The sequence below is a fragment of the Gekko japonicus genome, unplaced genomic scaffold, assembly GCF_001447785.1.
Source record: "Gekko japonicus isolate JY-2015 unplaced genomic scaffold, Gekko_japonicus_V1.1 scaffold241, whole genome shotgun sequence".
Classification (NCBI taxonomy): Eukaryota; Metazoa; Chordata; class Lepidosauria; order Squamata; family Gekkonidae; genus Gekko; species Gekko japonicus.
In genome coordinates, this window is record NW_015160216.1 from 673,873 (window position 1) to 692,389 (window position 18,517).

The window sequence follows — 18,517 nt, forward strand, 5'->3', positions numbered from 1 at the left end:
TCAAGAGGCACAGGCTTGGATCCAGATTAGCATTTCCATGGGTGCAAGCTCTTCTGTCCACAGAACATGATTTTCCTGCCCCACACCCCGCTTCTGGACCCTCTCCAGAACATAATTTCAGGGGATATCTCAGACTGCCATAGGTGAATCACGCTCCATGGAAGAAAGTCCCTGCTACCATGGAAGGGTTAGGCTGGATCCAACAAAGAAGTAGAAGCTTTTCATAGAGACAGTCTCAGATCATGAGGCATTTATTCCAGTGCATATAACAGACTCTCTGAAGAAAAAAGTGCCTATGATTAATACTAGACTTTTTCCTAACGTCTAATCCTTAGCTTTAGTATTTATGCTTGCAAAATGTATCTCAAATAAAGAAACATAGCAGCACATTTATTCAAAATGAAGTCTCTAGGGTTGCCAAGTCGACTTACCTGCAAAGCGGGTGGATTCCTGGCTTCGTTGGGAGTCTCCCTGCCCGCGCGCACCACGGTAACAGCCCCGGAAGTTACGTCATCGCGTCGACCACGTTGGGGGCGGGGCACCGTGACTCGAGGGAAAACCACAGAGTTTTCCCTCGATTCACAGTGTCCCCCCAACAATGTGGCCAGCGTGATGATGTCACCTCCGGGTGACATCATCATGCTGGGGACGCCCTCCGGTAGGGGGTGGAGTTCCCCCTGGGGCCCGATCCACCGCGGGCAGGTAACGGGCCTCCCATGTGGGAATTTACCCACCCCTAGCGGGGGCTTGGCAAGCCTAGAAGTCTCACTGAGATCAACAGGGCTTGTTCTCAAGTAAGTGTACATAGGATTGTAGTCTTTAATAATCAAAATCAATTACACTAAAATGACTCACCTATCTACAGGAGCTGATGTGTTTTCAATAAAACTAATAACTTTTTCTCTCACATTCACAGATTTAGTCTTCAAAGCTACAGTCATCTTGTTTACCAAGGACTTGACACCCTTTCCCTCACTTGAACCATTAGAAGAATCAACCTGGAAAATAAACTTCTTTTATTATTAAGATTAAAACAGTAACTGGAAATTCAATCTGGCATTGTATGGTCATGTTTACCTACGTGACATAACCTAGGCCTAAGGAAATTGTTTTTCTGTAGAAAACCTATTGTGGTCACGATATTTTTATTTCACTTCTTAGCCGATTATCAAGAAAGTCAAAACCAGGTGACATTCCTTCAGTTTTATGTAACAGGGACTGGTGCAATGGCGCCATGCAATAATGGTTTATTAAATAGAAGGAAGGAGGAAAAGGCAAGAGGAACCTCAAGCAATGTTTATATATAGCGTTATGTGAAAATCCCCAGAAACCAGTTTCTTGAGAGGCACATGGTACAGGAGGTGACTCCAGTGGAGAAACTGCATATCTCTATTGTCAAGAGGTAGGAGTATGTGAAATAATCCTTTCAACAGTCACGGCGTTTTATGGAAATGTACACTCACCTCAGCTAAGGAGTTAATACTACTTTTTGAGCCTGAAGTGCTAGCAATCCAGTGGCCATATCCATTCTCAGGTCCTTCCACATTAATATCAGCTAAGTGTTGTTGCAATGCTATGAGAAAGGGCATTAAAATGTTTTGTGTCAGAACAGCATTGGTGCTTCTGCATTACCCTTATAATAAGATATCCACTAATGCAGGACTTGTTCTCATGGAAACAACCATACCCCCAAACAACCACCGGGAACAGGAAGATGGCTAATACTTTCTATATGGTATCCATCTATTTTTTCCTTGGCAATATATAAAGCTAAACATAACTCCAGATTGAAAGGCCTTTAGAAGTTCATTATATTCAGACAAACAGATTGAAAGGCCTTTAGAAGTTCATTAACTTCTAATCTAACAATGCTATAGTAATTCATAACTTTTAAATAGTAATAGTTCAATGCTTGCTCAAGGTGGGGAGGAACACTGGACAGTACAGTGAGGGTGTGGGAATTTCACCCCTGGCTAGTAACTCCTGCATATCAAGAGAGGGGCCACAGCTAAGATCTGACCAGCTGGCAAGGATGAGACCTGGCCTGTCTCCCAGTATATACTGGCAGCATGGGGGCTGAGGCCCCTGGAGGGCTCTCCTGGCCTGGTGCCCTGCAGCCGAGGAGCAGGGGAAGAGTCAGCTCAGAAAGTGACGGCTCCTGGCCTCTTGTGAGGGAGGAGTCTCTTGCCAGGGGGTGAGGATTACAAGAGAGCATGTGCTGCCTATGAGGCTATATTTAAAGCCAGGTGGCAGCATCATTCTCTTGCTCCTGGGGCAAGAGAAGAATGACAGGGGCTACCTTTCCTCTTGTATGTAAGTCTTGGGGAAAGTGGGGATCTATCTGAAGGACTGGAACTGCCTGAATGGAAGAAGTCAGCAGACTCTCCCACTCATAATTGGTTCAGATTTCCCTAGAATGGGTTGTTGTGACCCCACCAGCATTGCTAAAGGGGAAGAAAGGCTGCACATTTCTTTCTTTTTTAAAAATATTTTTTAATTATTTTATTTTGTCGAAACAAGTAGTAACAATCTATTGCCAATAACAAAGATACATCAACATAAAGATGCGTCTCAATAAAACTTGAAAAACAATGTCAAAAGTATTGTAAAACTTAACATTTCAACATAAAGATCCTCTATTCGTCGTAAGGTTATTGTTCTGATGATTTAGAGAAGTAAGGGTTACATATACTGTCTTTTCCCAACAGAGATTTTCATAGTAATGTTTTACAACGTTAACCATTAATGATATTGCAAATTTGCAGGTAGTATATCATGTATTGTGAGATATGAAAATATTGGAAACCATGTTGATTCGAATTTGGAATTGGATATCTGGGTTGTTTGTGCTCTATGTATTTTATCTGTGATTTTTGCCATCACAAACTGTTCCCAAATTTTTTCATGCCAGGCGGATAATGGCAGCAGGGATTTCCAACGCGAGGCTATTGTCAGGCAAGCTGTTGCTAGGAGTAGAGAGATTATTTCCTTATTTCTATTGTCTATGATGGTATCCCAGTGGTTCAATAACAGAATCTCAGGTTTTAAATTAAGATTATGCAAGGTTATATTGTTGATCTGTTGCCGAACCTCATCCCAAAATTTGCCGAGTCTTGGACACTCCCACCAACAATGTAGATAAGTGCCGACCTGCCCACAGCCTCTCCAACACTGCAGGTTGTTATTTGAGTCTATTTTCTGTAATTGATATGGGGTTATGTACCATCTAGAGTAGAGTTTGAAAAATTGTAGTTGAATATTGAATATGTTAGAGCTATTGGCCGGTGAAGACCATACAGTGTCCCAGTCTGCATCATTCCATTGTACCCTCAGGTCTTCTTCCCGGCAGTGTTGATATTTGAGTTTTATATGGCTCAATGGCTTTTATATGGCATGATGATCGTATTATATAATTTAGACAAAATGCCTTTCGGAGAGTTGGGGTAGAGTTTAATAATTTTTTCCAGTTTTGTTAGCTCTCTTTGAAATGTACCCAGTTCTGTGAGGTGGTCAATGAGGTTTTTTAACTACAAATATTGAAACCATGGAATCTGTAAGGCTGCACATTTTTTACTTGTGCTAGAGATTAATTGGCTCAAGAAACTGGGTGCAAAACATATCCTTGAAACAGAACAGAGGGAATGGAGAAGCCATCCAAAACTGCTGTTGGGGCAGGGGCAGAGAAGATATATAGGAGAGGGGGGAAACTTTTAAAAAGGGGTCAGAGATATACAGGGTTCAGTGTATACAGATTATGTCACAACATACAGAGAGACTGGGGAAACAAACAAAGAATCTTTAAAGTCTCCATCATTCAGCAATGACATATTGCTACTATAGCCAAGGTACCAAGAATAAGCATTACAGTCATGCAATCTCTGCACAAACAAACATTTAAAAAAGGTAATTGCATAGTAACCATTCAGTTACCACATTCTAAGAAATACCTAGGACAAAATGCATTTTAAAATATTTTGAATGTGAAAAAGTAATGTGATGCAAATCTCACCCATAAATCCTCCTTTAGCAATGCTTACATATTCTTTATTTTTCTGCAACAAGAAGATGGGGGGAAATTATGGTTAATCCTAACATTTTGGTGTTAGAAGCAAGCCTATTTCAAAAAAAGATGAAACATATATGGCCCCAGCACAATTATATTTTTTGTACCTGATCTTCCATAAAAAATAATTATACTTAAACTACTTAACATGAGACCCTAGAGCAGTATTCAGAATATGCTGTTGTACATATGGTGAGCCTTTTTCAAATTACAGTTGAGAATGGTTTATTTTCATATATTATTTTTCTACAAATCTGAAAGCTGTTAATGACACCTTTTCTTCAACAATGTAAATTACATTGTAGGATGAAACCAAACTATAGAAGTGATTCAATATGTATCTTTGTGAAATGCTCGAACTACTCATAAAATTCATCACTCATCAGTTTCTGTAAAATGTTAGTATTTGACTTTAAAATTGGATGTAGAAAGTCAGCCACCATTCTAAGCAGCAGAACAAAGTTTGAGTCCAGTGGCACCTTTAAGACCAACAAAATTTAATTCAGCGTATAAACTTTCGTGTGCACACAAAAGCTTATACCTTGAATTAAACTCTGTTGGTCTTAAAGGTGCCATTGGACTCAAACTTTGTTCTGCCGCTTCAGACCAGCACGGCTACACACCCCCACCTGAATCTACCATTCCAAGCAGTAATAGATAAGCAAGTTCTTTAGTTTAAAGAACTTACCAAGATTAAAACAGAACATCATTTAGTTTAAAGAACTTACCAAGATTAAAGCAGAAGAAAAACCAGAGGAAAATCCTATATTTCAGTCCCCTACATATTGATTTGGAAATCGGCCTTACCAATTTCAAGCGATACCAACAAACGTCAATGAGTTTCAATTCCAGAAACAAAAATTACATGTTTGCACTCATGCATAAATTTCCTAAATAAACGAATAGGTTTTTGATCAGTCATATAGCCACAAAACCTTCAAGAACTTTTTGGACAAGAGTATTCACAATTAAGCCAAACGTGTAGGGTGGGAATGGATGCACAGCCCAGTATATTTAGAAATTTCTATGAAAACTAATTGGGAAGGTTTTTTGCATCCCAAACTTTCAAGTATACTTAGAATGAGAACTTTAGTGACTACACATTGTGGGGCAAACTGTGCAATCCAAAGAACGCTTTCGTGGAAGTAAGCACCACTGAGTAGGATCCCAAACGGCTATGCTCAGGATTGCTCCAAAAGTTAGGAAATATGCTTAAATGCAGTGTTCTAATGTTTTAGATGTACCTGCAAGAAGTGTGCTAGCACCATGTTCATATACATATCCTCTTCTTCCCGGCCACTTCCCATGAAACAAAGATGCTCTCCACCAGCTATTGAGCCAGATTCAATAGACTGTTTTTGTGCTTCTAACAGAGATTTCACAGACTGGGCAAATTCGGATGGGTTCTGGAGCATCTATGGAACGATTTGAAGAGCAGACAACTAAGAGCTAGGTCAGCGTGAACGGTATGAGATTAATAATCACTTGCAGTCAAACTGAGATGCTTAAAACATTAAACCAAATGCAAGACAGCTTCTGCCTAACAGACATAGCAATCAAGTTTAAAGAATGTTTTACAATCATTTCATATATTAAGCTTTATCCATTACAGGTCATAGCAAAGCTCACTTCTGAAGAAAGGTAGTATGAACTAAAAGCCACAACCCAAGTATTCTTAATACTTTATTCAGATAATCCTTGCATTCCACTTTTTTCTAAACACTAAAGAAATGGAAAAAACCCAAGCATATTATCCCACCAAACAATATGCTTACCAAGTCTGAATCTAAATGAAAGGCAGTTGATAAATGTCCAGCATTATACTGCTCTGCAGGGCGACAGTCCACCACAAAGAACCTTACTCCATCCTGGAATTAGAGTCATATACTTTTGTTAAGTTTAAAAAATTTAAATTTTGGAACTATTGCTATGAAATTCACCATTACAGCCAACTTGTTGCCTAGATCCTTAGAAGCTCTCAATTGATTAAGCAATTTTGTTCAGTTATCCACATTTTGGGAAAAACCAGTTTTTCAAACTTACTAACCCCTTGCTGCTGATTTGCTTGAAGAATCTCTGATACAGAAACTGCTAGACACAGAGCTTGGCTCAAGTCTGAATCATCGTCTTTGAGACCCAACAAGCTGCTGCCAAAAATACTGTGGTTGTCCTGTTTTGATAAGAGAAAACAGTAATTATGACCATTACGGAGGCTCCAAACTAAGATGGAAACTGTGCCCTATTTGAGATCTCCTATAAGGCTGTGGTGGCTTAAGTGGTTAAGACGCTGAACTGCAGACTGGTAGGTCGGTAGTTCAGCAAGTTCGAGACCCGAGTGCCGCATGACAGAGTGAGCTCCCATCTCTGGTTCCAGCTCCTGCCAACCTAGCAGTTCAAAAGCAAGAAATTGCAAGTAGATAAATAGGTACTGCTTCAGTGGGAAGGTAACAGCGTTCCGTGTGCCTTGGCATTTAGTCAAGCCGGCCACGTGACCACGGAAACGTCTTCAGACAACACTGGCTCTTCGGCTTGGAAACGGAGATGAGCACCGCAACCCTAGAGTTGGATTTGACTGGCTTTCGAGCAAGGGAAACCTTTACCTTTACCTATAAGGCTAATATGCACTTGTGTGAACCACAGGAAATCCAAATTTTAAAAGTCAGCTCATAAGAGCAATTTCACTCTTATAATGTGAACAGTGAGTAAACTCAACTCCTGTAGAATTGGGTGTAATTACTGTCATATATAGGTTCTCGTCTACTCCATCAAAATGAACACCAAGTTCATGAACCATCTCCAAAGTGGCCTGCAGACTGTATTATTTTAAATAACAATTCCTGTATCTACAGACAAATAAATGTAACAGATCCAATCCACTGCCAGCACAGGTACCAAAGCCCTACCATGCCCCATATAAACCTGGTTAGTCGGTATGGTAAATGTTACCATCAGTTCCCCAGTGCTCACTAGGAGATCTGGCAACTGTTCCCACAGTAGGGCTATTCCAGGTCTGCAAAAGATAACTTCTCCAGTTACTGCATGAAACGGTAGCACAGAATTCGCATTAGCTTTACAGTACAATCCTAAACAGAGTTACATGCTTCTAAGTCCATTGACTTGGATTTAGAAGAGCCATGACTCTTATTAGGATTGCACTGCTAAACAACTTAATGTAGCACCTGGGCTACTTGAACACATCCTGTTCATAGCAGCTTTCATATTTTAAAAAGTAAAGTGGAAAAAACATCTGCTTGATTCTCCGGACTCATGAAATTTCACGGGATTTCATAGGTCTGTCACGAGACAAGACTAAGATACTACCAATCCAAGCATTAGATGTATCTAAATATACAGACTGGGACATAATTTTTATTATCTGTTTCATCCGAGAATAGATTAATTCAGACAATGCCGACTATAACAATAAAATTACAGAAATAAAATCCTAATCACAATCTGTTTGCTTTCATATGTATACAGCTTTCGGTCATTAGACCCCACCTGCCCTGGCTTATATCAATATTACAGTACTGCCAAAAAGGATACCAAAATTACAAAAATACAGAATAAAATTTATGCATATTCCTGGAAGCTTGAAATTTAAGCTCCTATGTCTTCCAGAGGAATATTACAAGTACAAAACTGTATTTTTCAACTGTATTTTTCTCTTGCTTTGTGGAAGTGGATGCAGCACACTGGAAATTAAAATGTAATTCTGGAACAATGCAAACTATTACATAACCTACAAATCAATGGCTTTTCAAAATCATTGGAATCTTGGCACAGGCTGCTCCAGGATGTGTTCCAAATTGCGAGAGGCACCAGTAGCAGTTGAAAAATGCCACACAGGCACAGTATCAAAAAGAAAAAGCTGCATCTCCAGAAAGGCAAGGAGTTAATTCAGTATACTGTGCCAAGGTCAAACTTGGCATAATTGACTCAGCAGCAGAAACTCATGCTGAAACTGCCTCTACAAGTGCTGTATTATATTGTGGTAGTAAAGAAGCTCTCAAGTATAGTTTCATTATTACCTCAGTGATGCAGCGAATTAACCGTAAAATTAATATGGCAATACATATTTGTGAAAGTTCAGATTTCTGAAATGATTTATTTATGGGATTTTTAGACCAATTTTCTGCTACCAATTGCAAAACTTTGCACAGAACACTCCTGTAAAAACCTCTTACAATTATACATTAAAAACATATAAAAATGTGACTGAGCCAAAACAAACAACAAAACACTTTTCCAAGCCAAGTCAGCTGGTGTGTGTGTTGGGGGTGGAGAACACATCTGAAATTAAAGTTGTTTTCTTTCCACCTCTCCCTTCCCCCTCCCTCCCCATGTATTTGCTTTCCTTCAACCTCTCTCTTTCCCCCTCTTCCCTCCCCATCTAATTGCTTTATTTCCACCTTTCTCTCTCTTTCTCCTGCTCTTCCTTTCTTTTTCTCTTTCTCTCTCCCTTCCTTCCTCCCCCTCCCCATCTACTTACTTTCTTTGTTTCTCTCTCTCTTTCATTCTTTCCACCACTCTCTGTCTTAGACAAATAAATATCAATGGACAAATAAATATCATTATCGATATCTGTTTTTACCTCATTTGTTTTTATTTTTGGCAGTCTCATTTAATGTTAATAAAAAGCAAATTTGCATATTTTCCAATAAAAACATGTGTGTGATATTTGTTCACGGCTTGTGGATCTCAAACATCTGACGTTTAGTCTATGTGGCTCTTACATGAAGCAAGTTTGACCACCCCTGGTCTAGATGCTTTAGGTGCTCTTGGATGAAGTCACGTCCCCCAGGAGAGGTCTATCGACCACTTCTATCAAGGTGAACATTTGGCAACACTCACAGAATGATGCATTAGCCACCAAACTGAACAGGCAAGACAAATTTTCTTGAAAGAGTCAAGTGGGAAATGCTCAGCCCAGATTTTCCCATGAACCTTGCTTATGTCCTCAGGTGTATGCAAGCAACTACCACTGACAATGACAGGGACCTTGGATACAGAATGAGAACTATCAACAATATTTCTAGTCTGTGCAAGCAATCATAATTGCAACATGTCCAACAAATATGTCACACCAAACTACTGAAGACTTCATGGGTTTATTTATTTGTGTGTGTGTTGTGCTGTCAAGTCACTTCTGACTTATGATGACCCTATGAATTAATGTCCTCCAAAATGCCCTGTCGTTAACAGCCTTGCTCAGGTCTTGCAAACTGAGGGCGCTCGTGGCTTCCTTTACAGAGTCAAGCCATCTCCTGTTGGGTCTTCCTCTCTTCCTGCTGCCTTCCACTTGTCCTAGCATTATTGTCTTTTCCAGGGACTCTTATCTTCTCGTAATGTGACCAAAGTACGGTAGCCTCAGCCTAGTCATTTTAGCTTCTAGGGAGAGTTTAGGCTTGCTCTGATCTAGAACCCACTTATTTATTTAGAGTATTTATATACTCCACCTTTTTCCTGACAAAGGATCCAGGGTGGGTAACAATAAATACAAAAATAATCTAATAAATTAACTAAAAAAGATAGTGAAAACAATCCAACCAGAGCCTGTTCAAGCTGCCCCATACCCTGCTTTAAACAGTTCTGTCTTGCACCGTCACCAAAAGAGTAGATGTTTGCCTCACTCCCACTGAGAGGCTGTTCCCTAATAGTGGGGCAACAACATAAAAAGTCCAAGCATAACAGTTCTTGTTATGTATGCAAGAGACTGAATTAACCTCTCAACTGCCAGTAAGAGTTGGATCACCCACATGTCCAAAACAAAGTCTCAAATGGCAAAAATGATCCATATGATGTGCAGGGCCTACAACATACTATTAAGGCAACCATGATCTCTCTAAGTATTCTTATCAATTTATTAAATTGATTTATTAATTAAAACATTTATATTCCTCATTTTGGTTCAAGGTGGATACTTGGTTCAAGTTTGTATACTGAGCAAACTTGTATGACTTTTGTGGAGAGCAGAACTCATTCTTTGCATGCACACAAGGATGAAGCTGAGAGGAAAGAGTATGCTGACCCAGCCTTCCTTCTTGGGCTGCCAGACCACCGGTCCAACCAGGGTATCCCCCAATCTTTGCGTTCCTTCAAGTTGGTGCCAGCTTCGGAGGTTAGGAGTTTGGGAGTGCTCCTGGACTCCACCTTATCGATGGAGGCCCAGGTAGCAGCCACTGGTAGCAGGTAGCCACTGCCAAAGCGGCCTTTAACCATCTTCGGCTGGTGCGGCAGTTGGTTCCCTTTCTCAGCCGTGAAGACCTAGCCACAGTGGTCCATGCGACGGTCACCTCAAGGCTAGACTACTGCAACGCTCTCTACATGGGGCTGCCTTTGTCGCTGATTCGGAGGCTGCAGCTAGTGCAGAATGCGGCGGCCAGGCTGGTTGCTGGTGTCTCGAAATGGGACCACATCCAGCCTGTGCTCAAAGCGCTGCACTGGCTGCCTATAGCATACCGGATTCGCTTCAAAGTGCTGGTCGTTACCTTTAAAGCCCTACATGGCCTGGGTCCAGCATACCTGAGGGACCGCCTTGCCCCACATAGATCCCAAAGAGCACTTCGGTCGGGGTCGCTACATCGTTTGGCGATCCCGGGCCCGAAAGAGGCCAGGCTTGTTGCCACTAAGGCTAGGTCCTTTTCGGTGGCGGCTCCTATCTGGTGGAATGAGCTCCCGGAGGAGATCAGGGCCCTGCGGGACTTGTTGCAGTTCCGCAGGGCCTGCAAGACAGAGCTCTTCCGCCAGGCTTTTGAATAGGAGCCGCCGCTGTTACCACCACCACCAATGAGGACCGTTTACAGCACCGCCGGAGGTTGAGTGGCAATGAACATCAGGGGGCCACAGCAACCTCCCCTGGAATGGAAAGGGTATGTGCAATGGAGAGAGGGTTTAGTCACGCGGGATCCTTGGGCGTGGCCCATGTGTAAATTGTTTTAAACTGTTTTATTGTATTTTATTGCACTTTGTGCTTTATGGTTGTAAGCCGCCCTGAGCCCGCAATGCGGGGAGGGCGGGGTATAAATGAAATAAAATAAATAAATAAATAAAATAATTGGGGCTCCAATCCACTGTCAGCCAGCTGGCTGGTGGGAAAGCCCCACCCCCGAAGAGGCCCATCACGTGTCAACATGGTCATCGCGATGACGTCACATGGAATTGATGGCATCATGCCGTGTCAAGTGTCGACATTCTAGCATTTAGGCCAAAAACTCCATGGTAACCAAAGAGTTTCAGCCAAAATGCTAGTGCATCAATGTGCGACATCATTGCTATTAGGACATCACTTCCATGTAACATCACTGCGATGGCCACATCATGCACTGTGACGTCACCCCACCTCCCCATACTCCTGGATGGCTCCCTCACATCCCCTGCTGCCAGGACAATCGGACTTGGCAACCCTACTTCTTTCACCCTGCCTCACTTCCCAGTCTGCCTTAGTAGCATCCCTGGCAAATAAGAGTTATGGGCAAGGAGGAAGATGGGAAATGCAACACATTTCCTTCCTCTTCACCCCTATCCAATTTATCAGGTATCTAGATTTCACGTGTTTAGCCACAATCCGTACTTCCAAGCCAGCAAGTAGCACAAGCAGTACCATGTGCAGGGCTTACTCCTGTTCCTGGAATGTCACTCCCAATGGGAATAGCAAGAGGAAAGTTGCTACGATTTGCCACAACACATTATTGTTTCTGGATCCTGTCCTCACATTACTGTTTCTGGATCCTACTGTGATGCATTATCCTTCACAAATAAAATTTGGCCCAAATAAAAATATTATCTGGCTGTTCCCCTCAGGGAACATTGGAAAAGTGACCTAACCACCTACCAACCAAAAATCACCCTAATTTTAGATACTGAATGGCATGCGAAATGAATTGGCTTCAGATGGGAGATTTCCGTGTTATGCTCAGTGAAAAGTGGCAAATAAGAAGAAATGGTAAAAGGCCCCTGAAAGCCCTTAATGGACTGGGACCAGTGTTCCCTCTAAGCTGCGTTAGTGTGAGCTAGCTCACAGGTTTTTAGCCTCCGGCTCACACTTTTTTTCTTAGCTCAGAAAGGATGGCTCCAGAGCAAACTAATTTATGCAGTAGCCAAATCGCTCACTCACAACTTTAATGCCAATAGCTTACAAAGTAGAATTTTTACTCACAAGACTCCACAGCTTAGAGGGAGCATTGTCTGGGATCCTCATGCCTATGGGACTACCTCTCCCGTTATAACCCCCCACACTCCCTTCGGTCGTCTAGGAGTCTCTTGCAGGTGCCTGGCCACCAGGGCAAGGGCCTTCTCAGTTGTAGCTCCTACTCTAAAGAATGCACTCTTGGATGACACCAGTGCCCTGCTAGACTTGTTTAGTTTCTGCAGGGCATGCAAAACTCAATTATTTAGGTTGGCCTTTGGAGGGAAACCACGTGTTTGGGCTGTTTTAGTAGTGGTATGGTGATAGCCACATATTTTAATATTGTAGTGTTTTAATATTTTAATGTTAATATTTTACAATTGTTATTTGTTTTGTATTTTTTTTACCTTATTGGTTTTACTGTTGTAAGTCGCCACAAGACCCTAAAATTTTTATTGTATTTAAGAAAGAAGTAAGCCAAAGAATATTATTCCAGTAGGTTACAAGAGGAGATAAAAGGGTAGATTTTAAAACATCAACATAACATCCTACTCATCGATTAACACAACCTCTGTGCACTGGAATTTTCTCATGTAAGCTTGAGCACCTCGGTTTATACTTAGAAGAAGAGAAGAAGAAGAGATTGGATTTATACCCCGCCCTTCACTACCCAAAGGTGTCTCAGAGCGGCTTACAAATTCCTTCCCCTTCCCCTTCCCACAACAGACACCCTGTGAGGTAGGCGGGGCTGAGAGAACTGACAGAAACTGCTCTTTTTCAAGAACAGCTGTGCCAGAGTTATGGCTTGCCCAAGGTCATCCAGCCAGGTGCAAGTGGAGGAGTGGGAAATCAAACCTAGTTCTCCCAGATTAGAGTCCGCGCACTTAACCACTACACCAAACTGGCTCTCTTAGCAGCATGTATTAGGCACCCTATTACTAAAAAACACCTTTGACTTTCACATTACTAAGGACTGACCTTAGCCATATCTCAGGAGATTGAATTTGACTACATTGGCACTTCCTAAATTCATTTTACTATAGCCTAGAGTGTCTAAGACAGGGAACCAAATATCCAGAGGGCTGGCTAACTCATTGGTGTCACAGTCTTTGCTGGTGATCATATGAATTTTCTCTAAGAACCTTTACCTTTACCTATCAGCAAATTAATCAGTTTCTTTTCCATAGGAGGTGGGCTGTCTTTCGGCCAAAGCTGGAGCAGGAACAGAGCTGGATCCAGAGGTAAAGAATGACCAGTGATCGTTTGAATTTGTTCTGAAATTTGAGCCCAAAACTGAAAGATAGCTGGGCACTGCCACCAGGTGTGAAAAAATGTGGCTTTGTCACCACATTGCTTCCAGCAAAGTGGCGAAAACTGAGGGTAAATTTTTGAAAGTTCTGCAGGAGTTAAATACCATCTGTGGAGCACTTTGAAAGCAGATTCTTGAATCGCCTGGCAGGGTGATATTTTAACGTGCGTATGCCATATGGACTCCCATTAGGTAGGGAGTAGAGGGCTCTGGATGTATTTCTGTCAGGCGCTTTGATAGCTCAGGATTTTCATTTCATTTTCGTCTTATAGAATATGATGCAATTTAGAGATCAGTCCTTTTTTCCCTTCACTTTTCAGCAACAATTTTTTCACTCCTGTTAGAAGTTTGTAAAGGTTAGGTCTTGTTATGGGGTCTTCTAGAAGAGAAGACCTTTTGGGTAACTGGTGACTAAAAACACTAATAAATAAATTTACTCCAAATGTTTTTTGCTGTGGACAGCACTCACTGTTTTTCATATAATATGGAAGGGCCCCAGGAGCACTTGTATGATCTTGCACCCACAGAAAAGTTCCCAAGCATTTGACTGTTACCTTTCGGAAAGAAGCTGGAGTTTTGCTACAGTAATATTGTGCCAAAGAGAAAAGGTCTTCTATATCTTCTGACTCCAAACTGGCAGGGGATCTTTCTAGAAATTCTGAAAGCAAGTAACATAAGGAAATTAGGATGTTGGACATGTAAACAAAACACTGCAAACAGGGTTTACCTTACAGCTGGAATTATCTTTATTTGGGATACTTTATATACTCAATGCTAAAGGCCAGACGTTTGTGTAAAATAGGGAATTTGCCTTGCTGTGCTTTGCAAAAGTAGCAAGAAAGAGGCAAAGGCAGGTGCCGAGGTTTTCCCAGAGCATGTACTCATGAAAAGTTACAAGCAAAATATTCTTCTGGGCTTGAAGCAAAGAAGGCTCACCAAAAAGAAGAGTGCAAAGTAGTGAGTGAGATCCCTGAATCTCATGGAAATAAAACTTACAGAATACAGAACTGGAACTGCAACCAAATGGGACTGCAAAAGGTCTCAGGGGTTCCACACAGAACAACAGATTTTTTTTAGAAACACAGTTAAAAGGCTTTTAAAGTCCTGTACATGGCAATGGGAGAGAATTAAATACCTGTTGAACCCTTCCACCTGTATCAGTGGGACTTTCTAGTATTTAACATTGACTATACTGTACTGAAAGACAGTATCAACATAATAAGCATCAACTTACGAACGACTTCCTCTTTGCTATTTGATTCTTGTCCTAAGATCACTTCTCTGGAAAGAGACATGGATATATTGAATAAATGAAGCAGCAACATTAAAAAAAACACAGAATACGTTGCATCACATGCTAATTATATACTTACTTTGCATTAACAAGGATGATAAGCATTAGGAAATAAATGAAGAATGGATCCGCTAGCTGGAGGTAGCCATCCCATATTGCCTGAGTGACTTCATATGAACAGTAGCAGGAAAATAAGCTGCCAAGCTGGAAAGAGGAGAATGAAAAGAAAGCCAAGCATGATTGCAGTAGCATAAATTTGTTGATAATATAGGGATTAAAGACTTTGATATCTATTTATATAGGCTGGTTAGCCAGACTTAAAATCCCACTGGAATCTGTATATGTCGGTCAGAAAGATTTCTTTTCAAGCAAATGACTGAAAGCCTAGATGGCTGGATAAATAAGGTATATTTACTGTGGGAGACTTAGTAGAATAATTGATATCCATTTTGACTCTGAGTGGGAAGACTGGTAAGAACTTCATGCCAAAAAAAGGTAATCTATGTATATGACTATAGCATACTGATCTTCAATATAAGATTCAATACTTTTTTCTGAATCAGAAGGCTTATCCATTTTTTCTCACATGCCAAGAAATCTTACTTTCATACAGACTGTTTTCTTCCTCTAATCTAACTCTAAACCCATATACTTGGATGCTGGCCCCTTTAACTGCAATGCTACTTTCGCACATTCAGTGTGCTGCATTCTGTGAATGCCTGTACTGCAAAACGTGTTCTTTTGTGGGACAAAAGGCTCCCAACAGATTCTCTCTATTAAATACCGTTCACTAGGGTAGCAGAAGAAAGCAGGTGTTTCTGCATGGGGAGGGGCGTCCCCCAACAAGAAAACGTTTTAATTTTTAATAAAGAAAAAAAATAGCCTGATGAAATCGGATCTGCCTTATAGGAAGCATGGAAGACCAAGATCAATTATTTGCCCATTTTAACCTTGTCATTAAAAAAATTAATCATCAAATATGTCTGGCATGTCAAATAGCTCAGATGAAAAAAAAGGTAAAGCAAAATTACAGAGAGTTGAGTTGTACTGTTAGAACACATCTACTTTGCAAACAGCCACCATACCATTGCCTCTAGGAACCCTGGGAAATGCCATTAATTTCAAAGGTTCCCTGGGATATCCAACAGCAGTTAATCAGGTTTGTCTTAGGTATGACTATTCTGCAACTTCTACTTAATAAAATGAAATATGAGCAAATTCTATAAAACATTTCATTTGTTGCAAGACATTAAAGGCACAACATTCAATATAGAAAATTTTATGGGAATATAATGCCCTCACAAGCTATGAATACATTTTTGTCAATATTTACATATTACTACAGAAGTTTATTTTTCATTATGTTTCCCTACTTTCACTTTATTACCCAGTTGAGTGTGTACGAGTCGGGTGTTATCTTTTTGGTGTCAAGAAAGGAGCAGAGTTCAGGCTCATGATACTGGAGGAGCAGCCTAAAGAGATGAAATGGTCTCCCTTTCAGAAAACAGTCCCTAGAAGAAAAGAGCCGTGAGAGAGTATTTGTGAAAATGGCCACATTGATAATGATATGCAATCATTTCAACTAGGTAAATATGTCACTTAAATCTCTCTCTCACACACACACTTGTGATAAAAGAGTCATGTGAATTCAGCAGCTTTGTTTCAATATAATCTTACTCTTGTGACAACAGAAAGCACAACACAATACTGATGAGAGGATGTTACCCTGTTCTTCAAAAACAGAAAAGCTTCTCTACTTGGAAGAGTATGGAGGGGAAGAAATCACATTTTATACCAAATACAATGTAAATGGAGTATTATTATTTTTTACCTGGGGATGTACTTATTCATGATAGCATAGAAACAGTTGTACAAGTCACATCGTGGAAGTTGAAGATGCACCAGTGGTTTAAGCAGATATGTCCAACTAAGACTAGAACTGTATTTAACATTACGAGATTTACAGTAAAAGGTAGCCACAGATTCTACATCCAGAAGTAATGCTGATTTCTCCTCCTCTGGCATTGCCAACTGATCTGAAAATAAACATTGTAAGTATACTGTAATCAAGATAATCATTACTTATTTCACTTATAATCATTACTTATTTCACTTATGCTACCAAGTAGAATGAAAACCTCAGAAACAGGGTTTGCAAACAGGGTTTTGCAGTGTGGTTAGAGGGTCGGCACTGATTAGATATACCATCTTAGATAGAGATTAGATATACCATCTTAGATACACCCTCTTGATGTTTAGAACATCTAGAGCACTTAATATGTTTCTGTAATTTTTGTTTAGAACATCTTGTTTAGAACATCTAGAGCACTTAATATGTTTCTGTAATTTTTGTAATTTTGTAACAAATGTTTTATGGTTTTAACTGTTTTATGTGTGGCGTATGTCTAATTGTGAGCCGCCCTGAGCCTACATTGCAGGGAGGGAGGGCTATAAATTGGAATTATAAATAAATAAAAATAAATAAATAAAATAAGTACTTCACAAATGCTGCTGCCATAGTGCTGTACTAAAACAGCATGGCAACCATAGTGCTGTGCTAAAACAGCATGGCAACCCCTTGCATGCACTGACACTACCTTCACATCCATTCAAGAGTTCTGCCAATTGTATTTTCTAGCTGTGTTTCTTGGACTGTATCAGACACTGTTCTGACAGATCCACTAACATTAAGGACATCTTTTTGAGGTGTGAAATGGGGGCTGAAAAGCCCATGTAAAAGCTCATGTACAACCCTTTGGATCGCAGCCAGTATTATGGAAGCTGCATGATGGGAAACTGTGGTTTGCAATCCTGCCTTGGAAAGCAAATGCAAACCCTAGCTTACTGGATTGGTTTGTGCTGAAGTAGAAATAGCTAACTGAACTGCAACCATTGAGGGGGGAAGAGAGTATGTGCAAATGCATGGTTCGCTCACAGGGTACTAAACTATGGGTTGTCATTGCATCTGACTAAATTGAACCAATGTGTTGTCTATGAAGGCCAGTGTGGTTAGAGGGTCGGCCTAGGAAGCTGAGAGACTCAGATTCAACTCCCTATTCAGCCATGAGGCTTGCAGGATGAACTTGGAGTAGTCTTGCTCTCTCAGCCTAATCTGCTGCATAGGGCTGTGGTGAGGAAAAAATGGAGGAGGGGAGGACTGTGTATGTCACCTTGAGATTCATGGGACAAAAATGCACCTAAATAAATCCCAAAAGCCTGCCAGCAAAACTGCCCACTTGTTCAACCTAAATGGTACTTTTGTCTTACCAATCAGTTCTTGACAGTCTTTATGAATCAGTGTCTGTTCTGGCAGATCTAAACAACCATCCCAGGATGCCAGACTATCCCCTTTGCCTACGACATTCAAAGCAATCTAAAAAGGAAAAAACAGGGACAAACACCCCTCAAAATAAGCATTTTGAAATTCAGATACTAGAAGCTATGAAAAGTACTTCATTATAAATGATCGAACATTCTAATACAGCATTCTTAAATAAGCTTCCTCAACATTTATATGCTGTTATTAAAGTAACATTTTTGACTATAACAAAGCCTATTCTATAAATATTCTGATAAATTCAACCGTGAATTAAATAAACCTTATTATATAAGCAGGGTGGGAGCTGTTGCCTCTGTGTTCAAGGGTTATATCACAAGTTACATGCAAATGCGTGCAATGATAGTTCAATGTCCTTTTAAAGTGGAAAAGCCAGAAGAGGACAA

General features: G+C 40.6%; 1 protein-coding gene across 4 annotated transcripts in view; it reads right to left on the reverse strand.

Moving 5' to 3' along the window:
- TBC1D23 (TBC1 domain family member 23) overlaps window positions 1-18,517 on the reverse strand; it is a 39,699-nt gene that overhangs the window by 12,817 nt on the left and 8,365 nt on the right. For 3 of the 4 annotated variants that reach the window (XM_015410752.1, XM_015410759.1, XM_015410743.1), the window contains 12 exons: window positions 18,062-18,167; window positions 16,626-16,830; window positions 16,182-16,305; window positions 14,874-14,998; window positions 14,735-14,781; window positions 14,055-14,158; window positions 6,111-6,233; window positions 5,839-5,931; window positions 5,308-5,478; window positions 4,010-4,052; window positions 1,464-1,573; window positions 856-998 (listed from right to left, as the gene is read on the reverse strand). In XM_015410752.1, the coding sequence (XP_015266238.1) occupies window positions 856-998; window positions 1,464-1,573; window positions 4,010-4,052; window positions 5,308-5,478; window positions 5,839-5,931; window positions 6,111-6,233; window positions 14,055-14,158; window positions 14,735-14,781; window positions 14,874-14,998; window positions 16,182-16,305; window positions 16,626-16,830; window positions 18,062-18,167 (1,394 nt within the window). Of the gene's footprint in view, window positions 1-855; window positions 999-1,463; window positions 1,574-4,009; window positions 4,053-5,307; window positions 5,479-5,838; window positions 5,932-6,110; window positions 6,234-14,054; window positions 14,159-14,734; window positions 14,782-14,873; window positions 14,999-16,181; window positions 16,306-16,625; window positions 16,831-18,061; window positions 18,168-18,517 lie in introns of those variants that run through there. The other variant, XM_015410767.1, reaches the window with a different exon arrangement.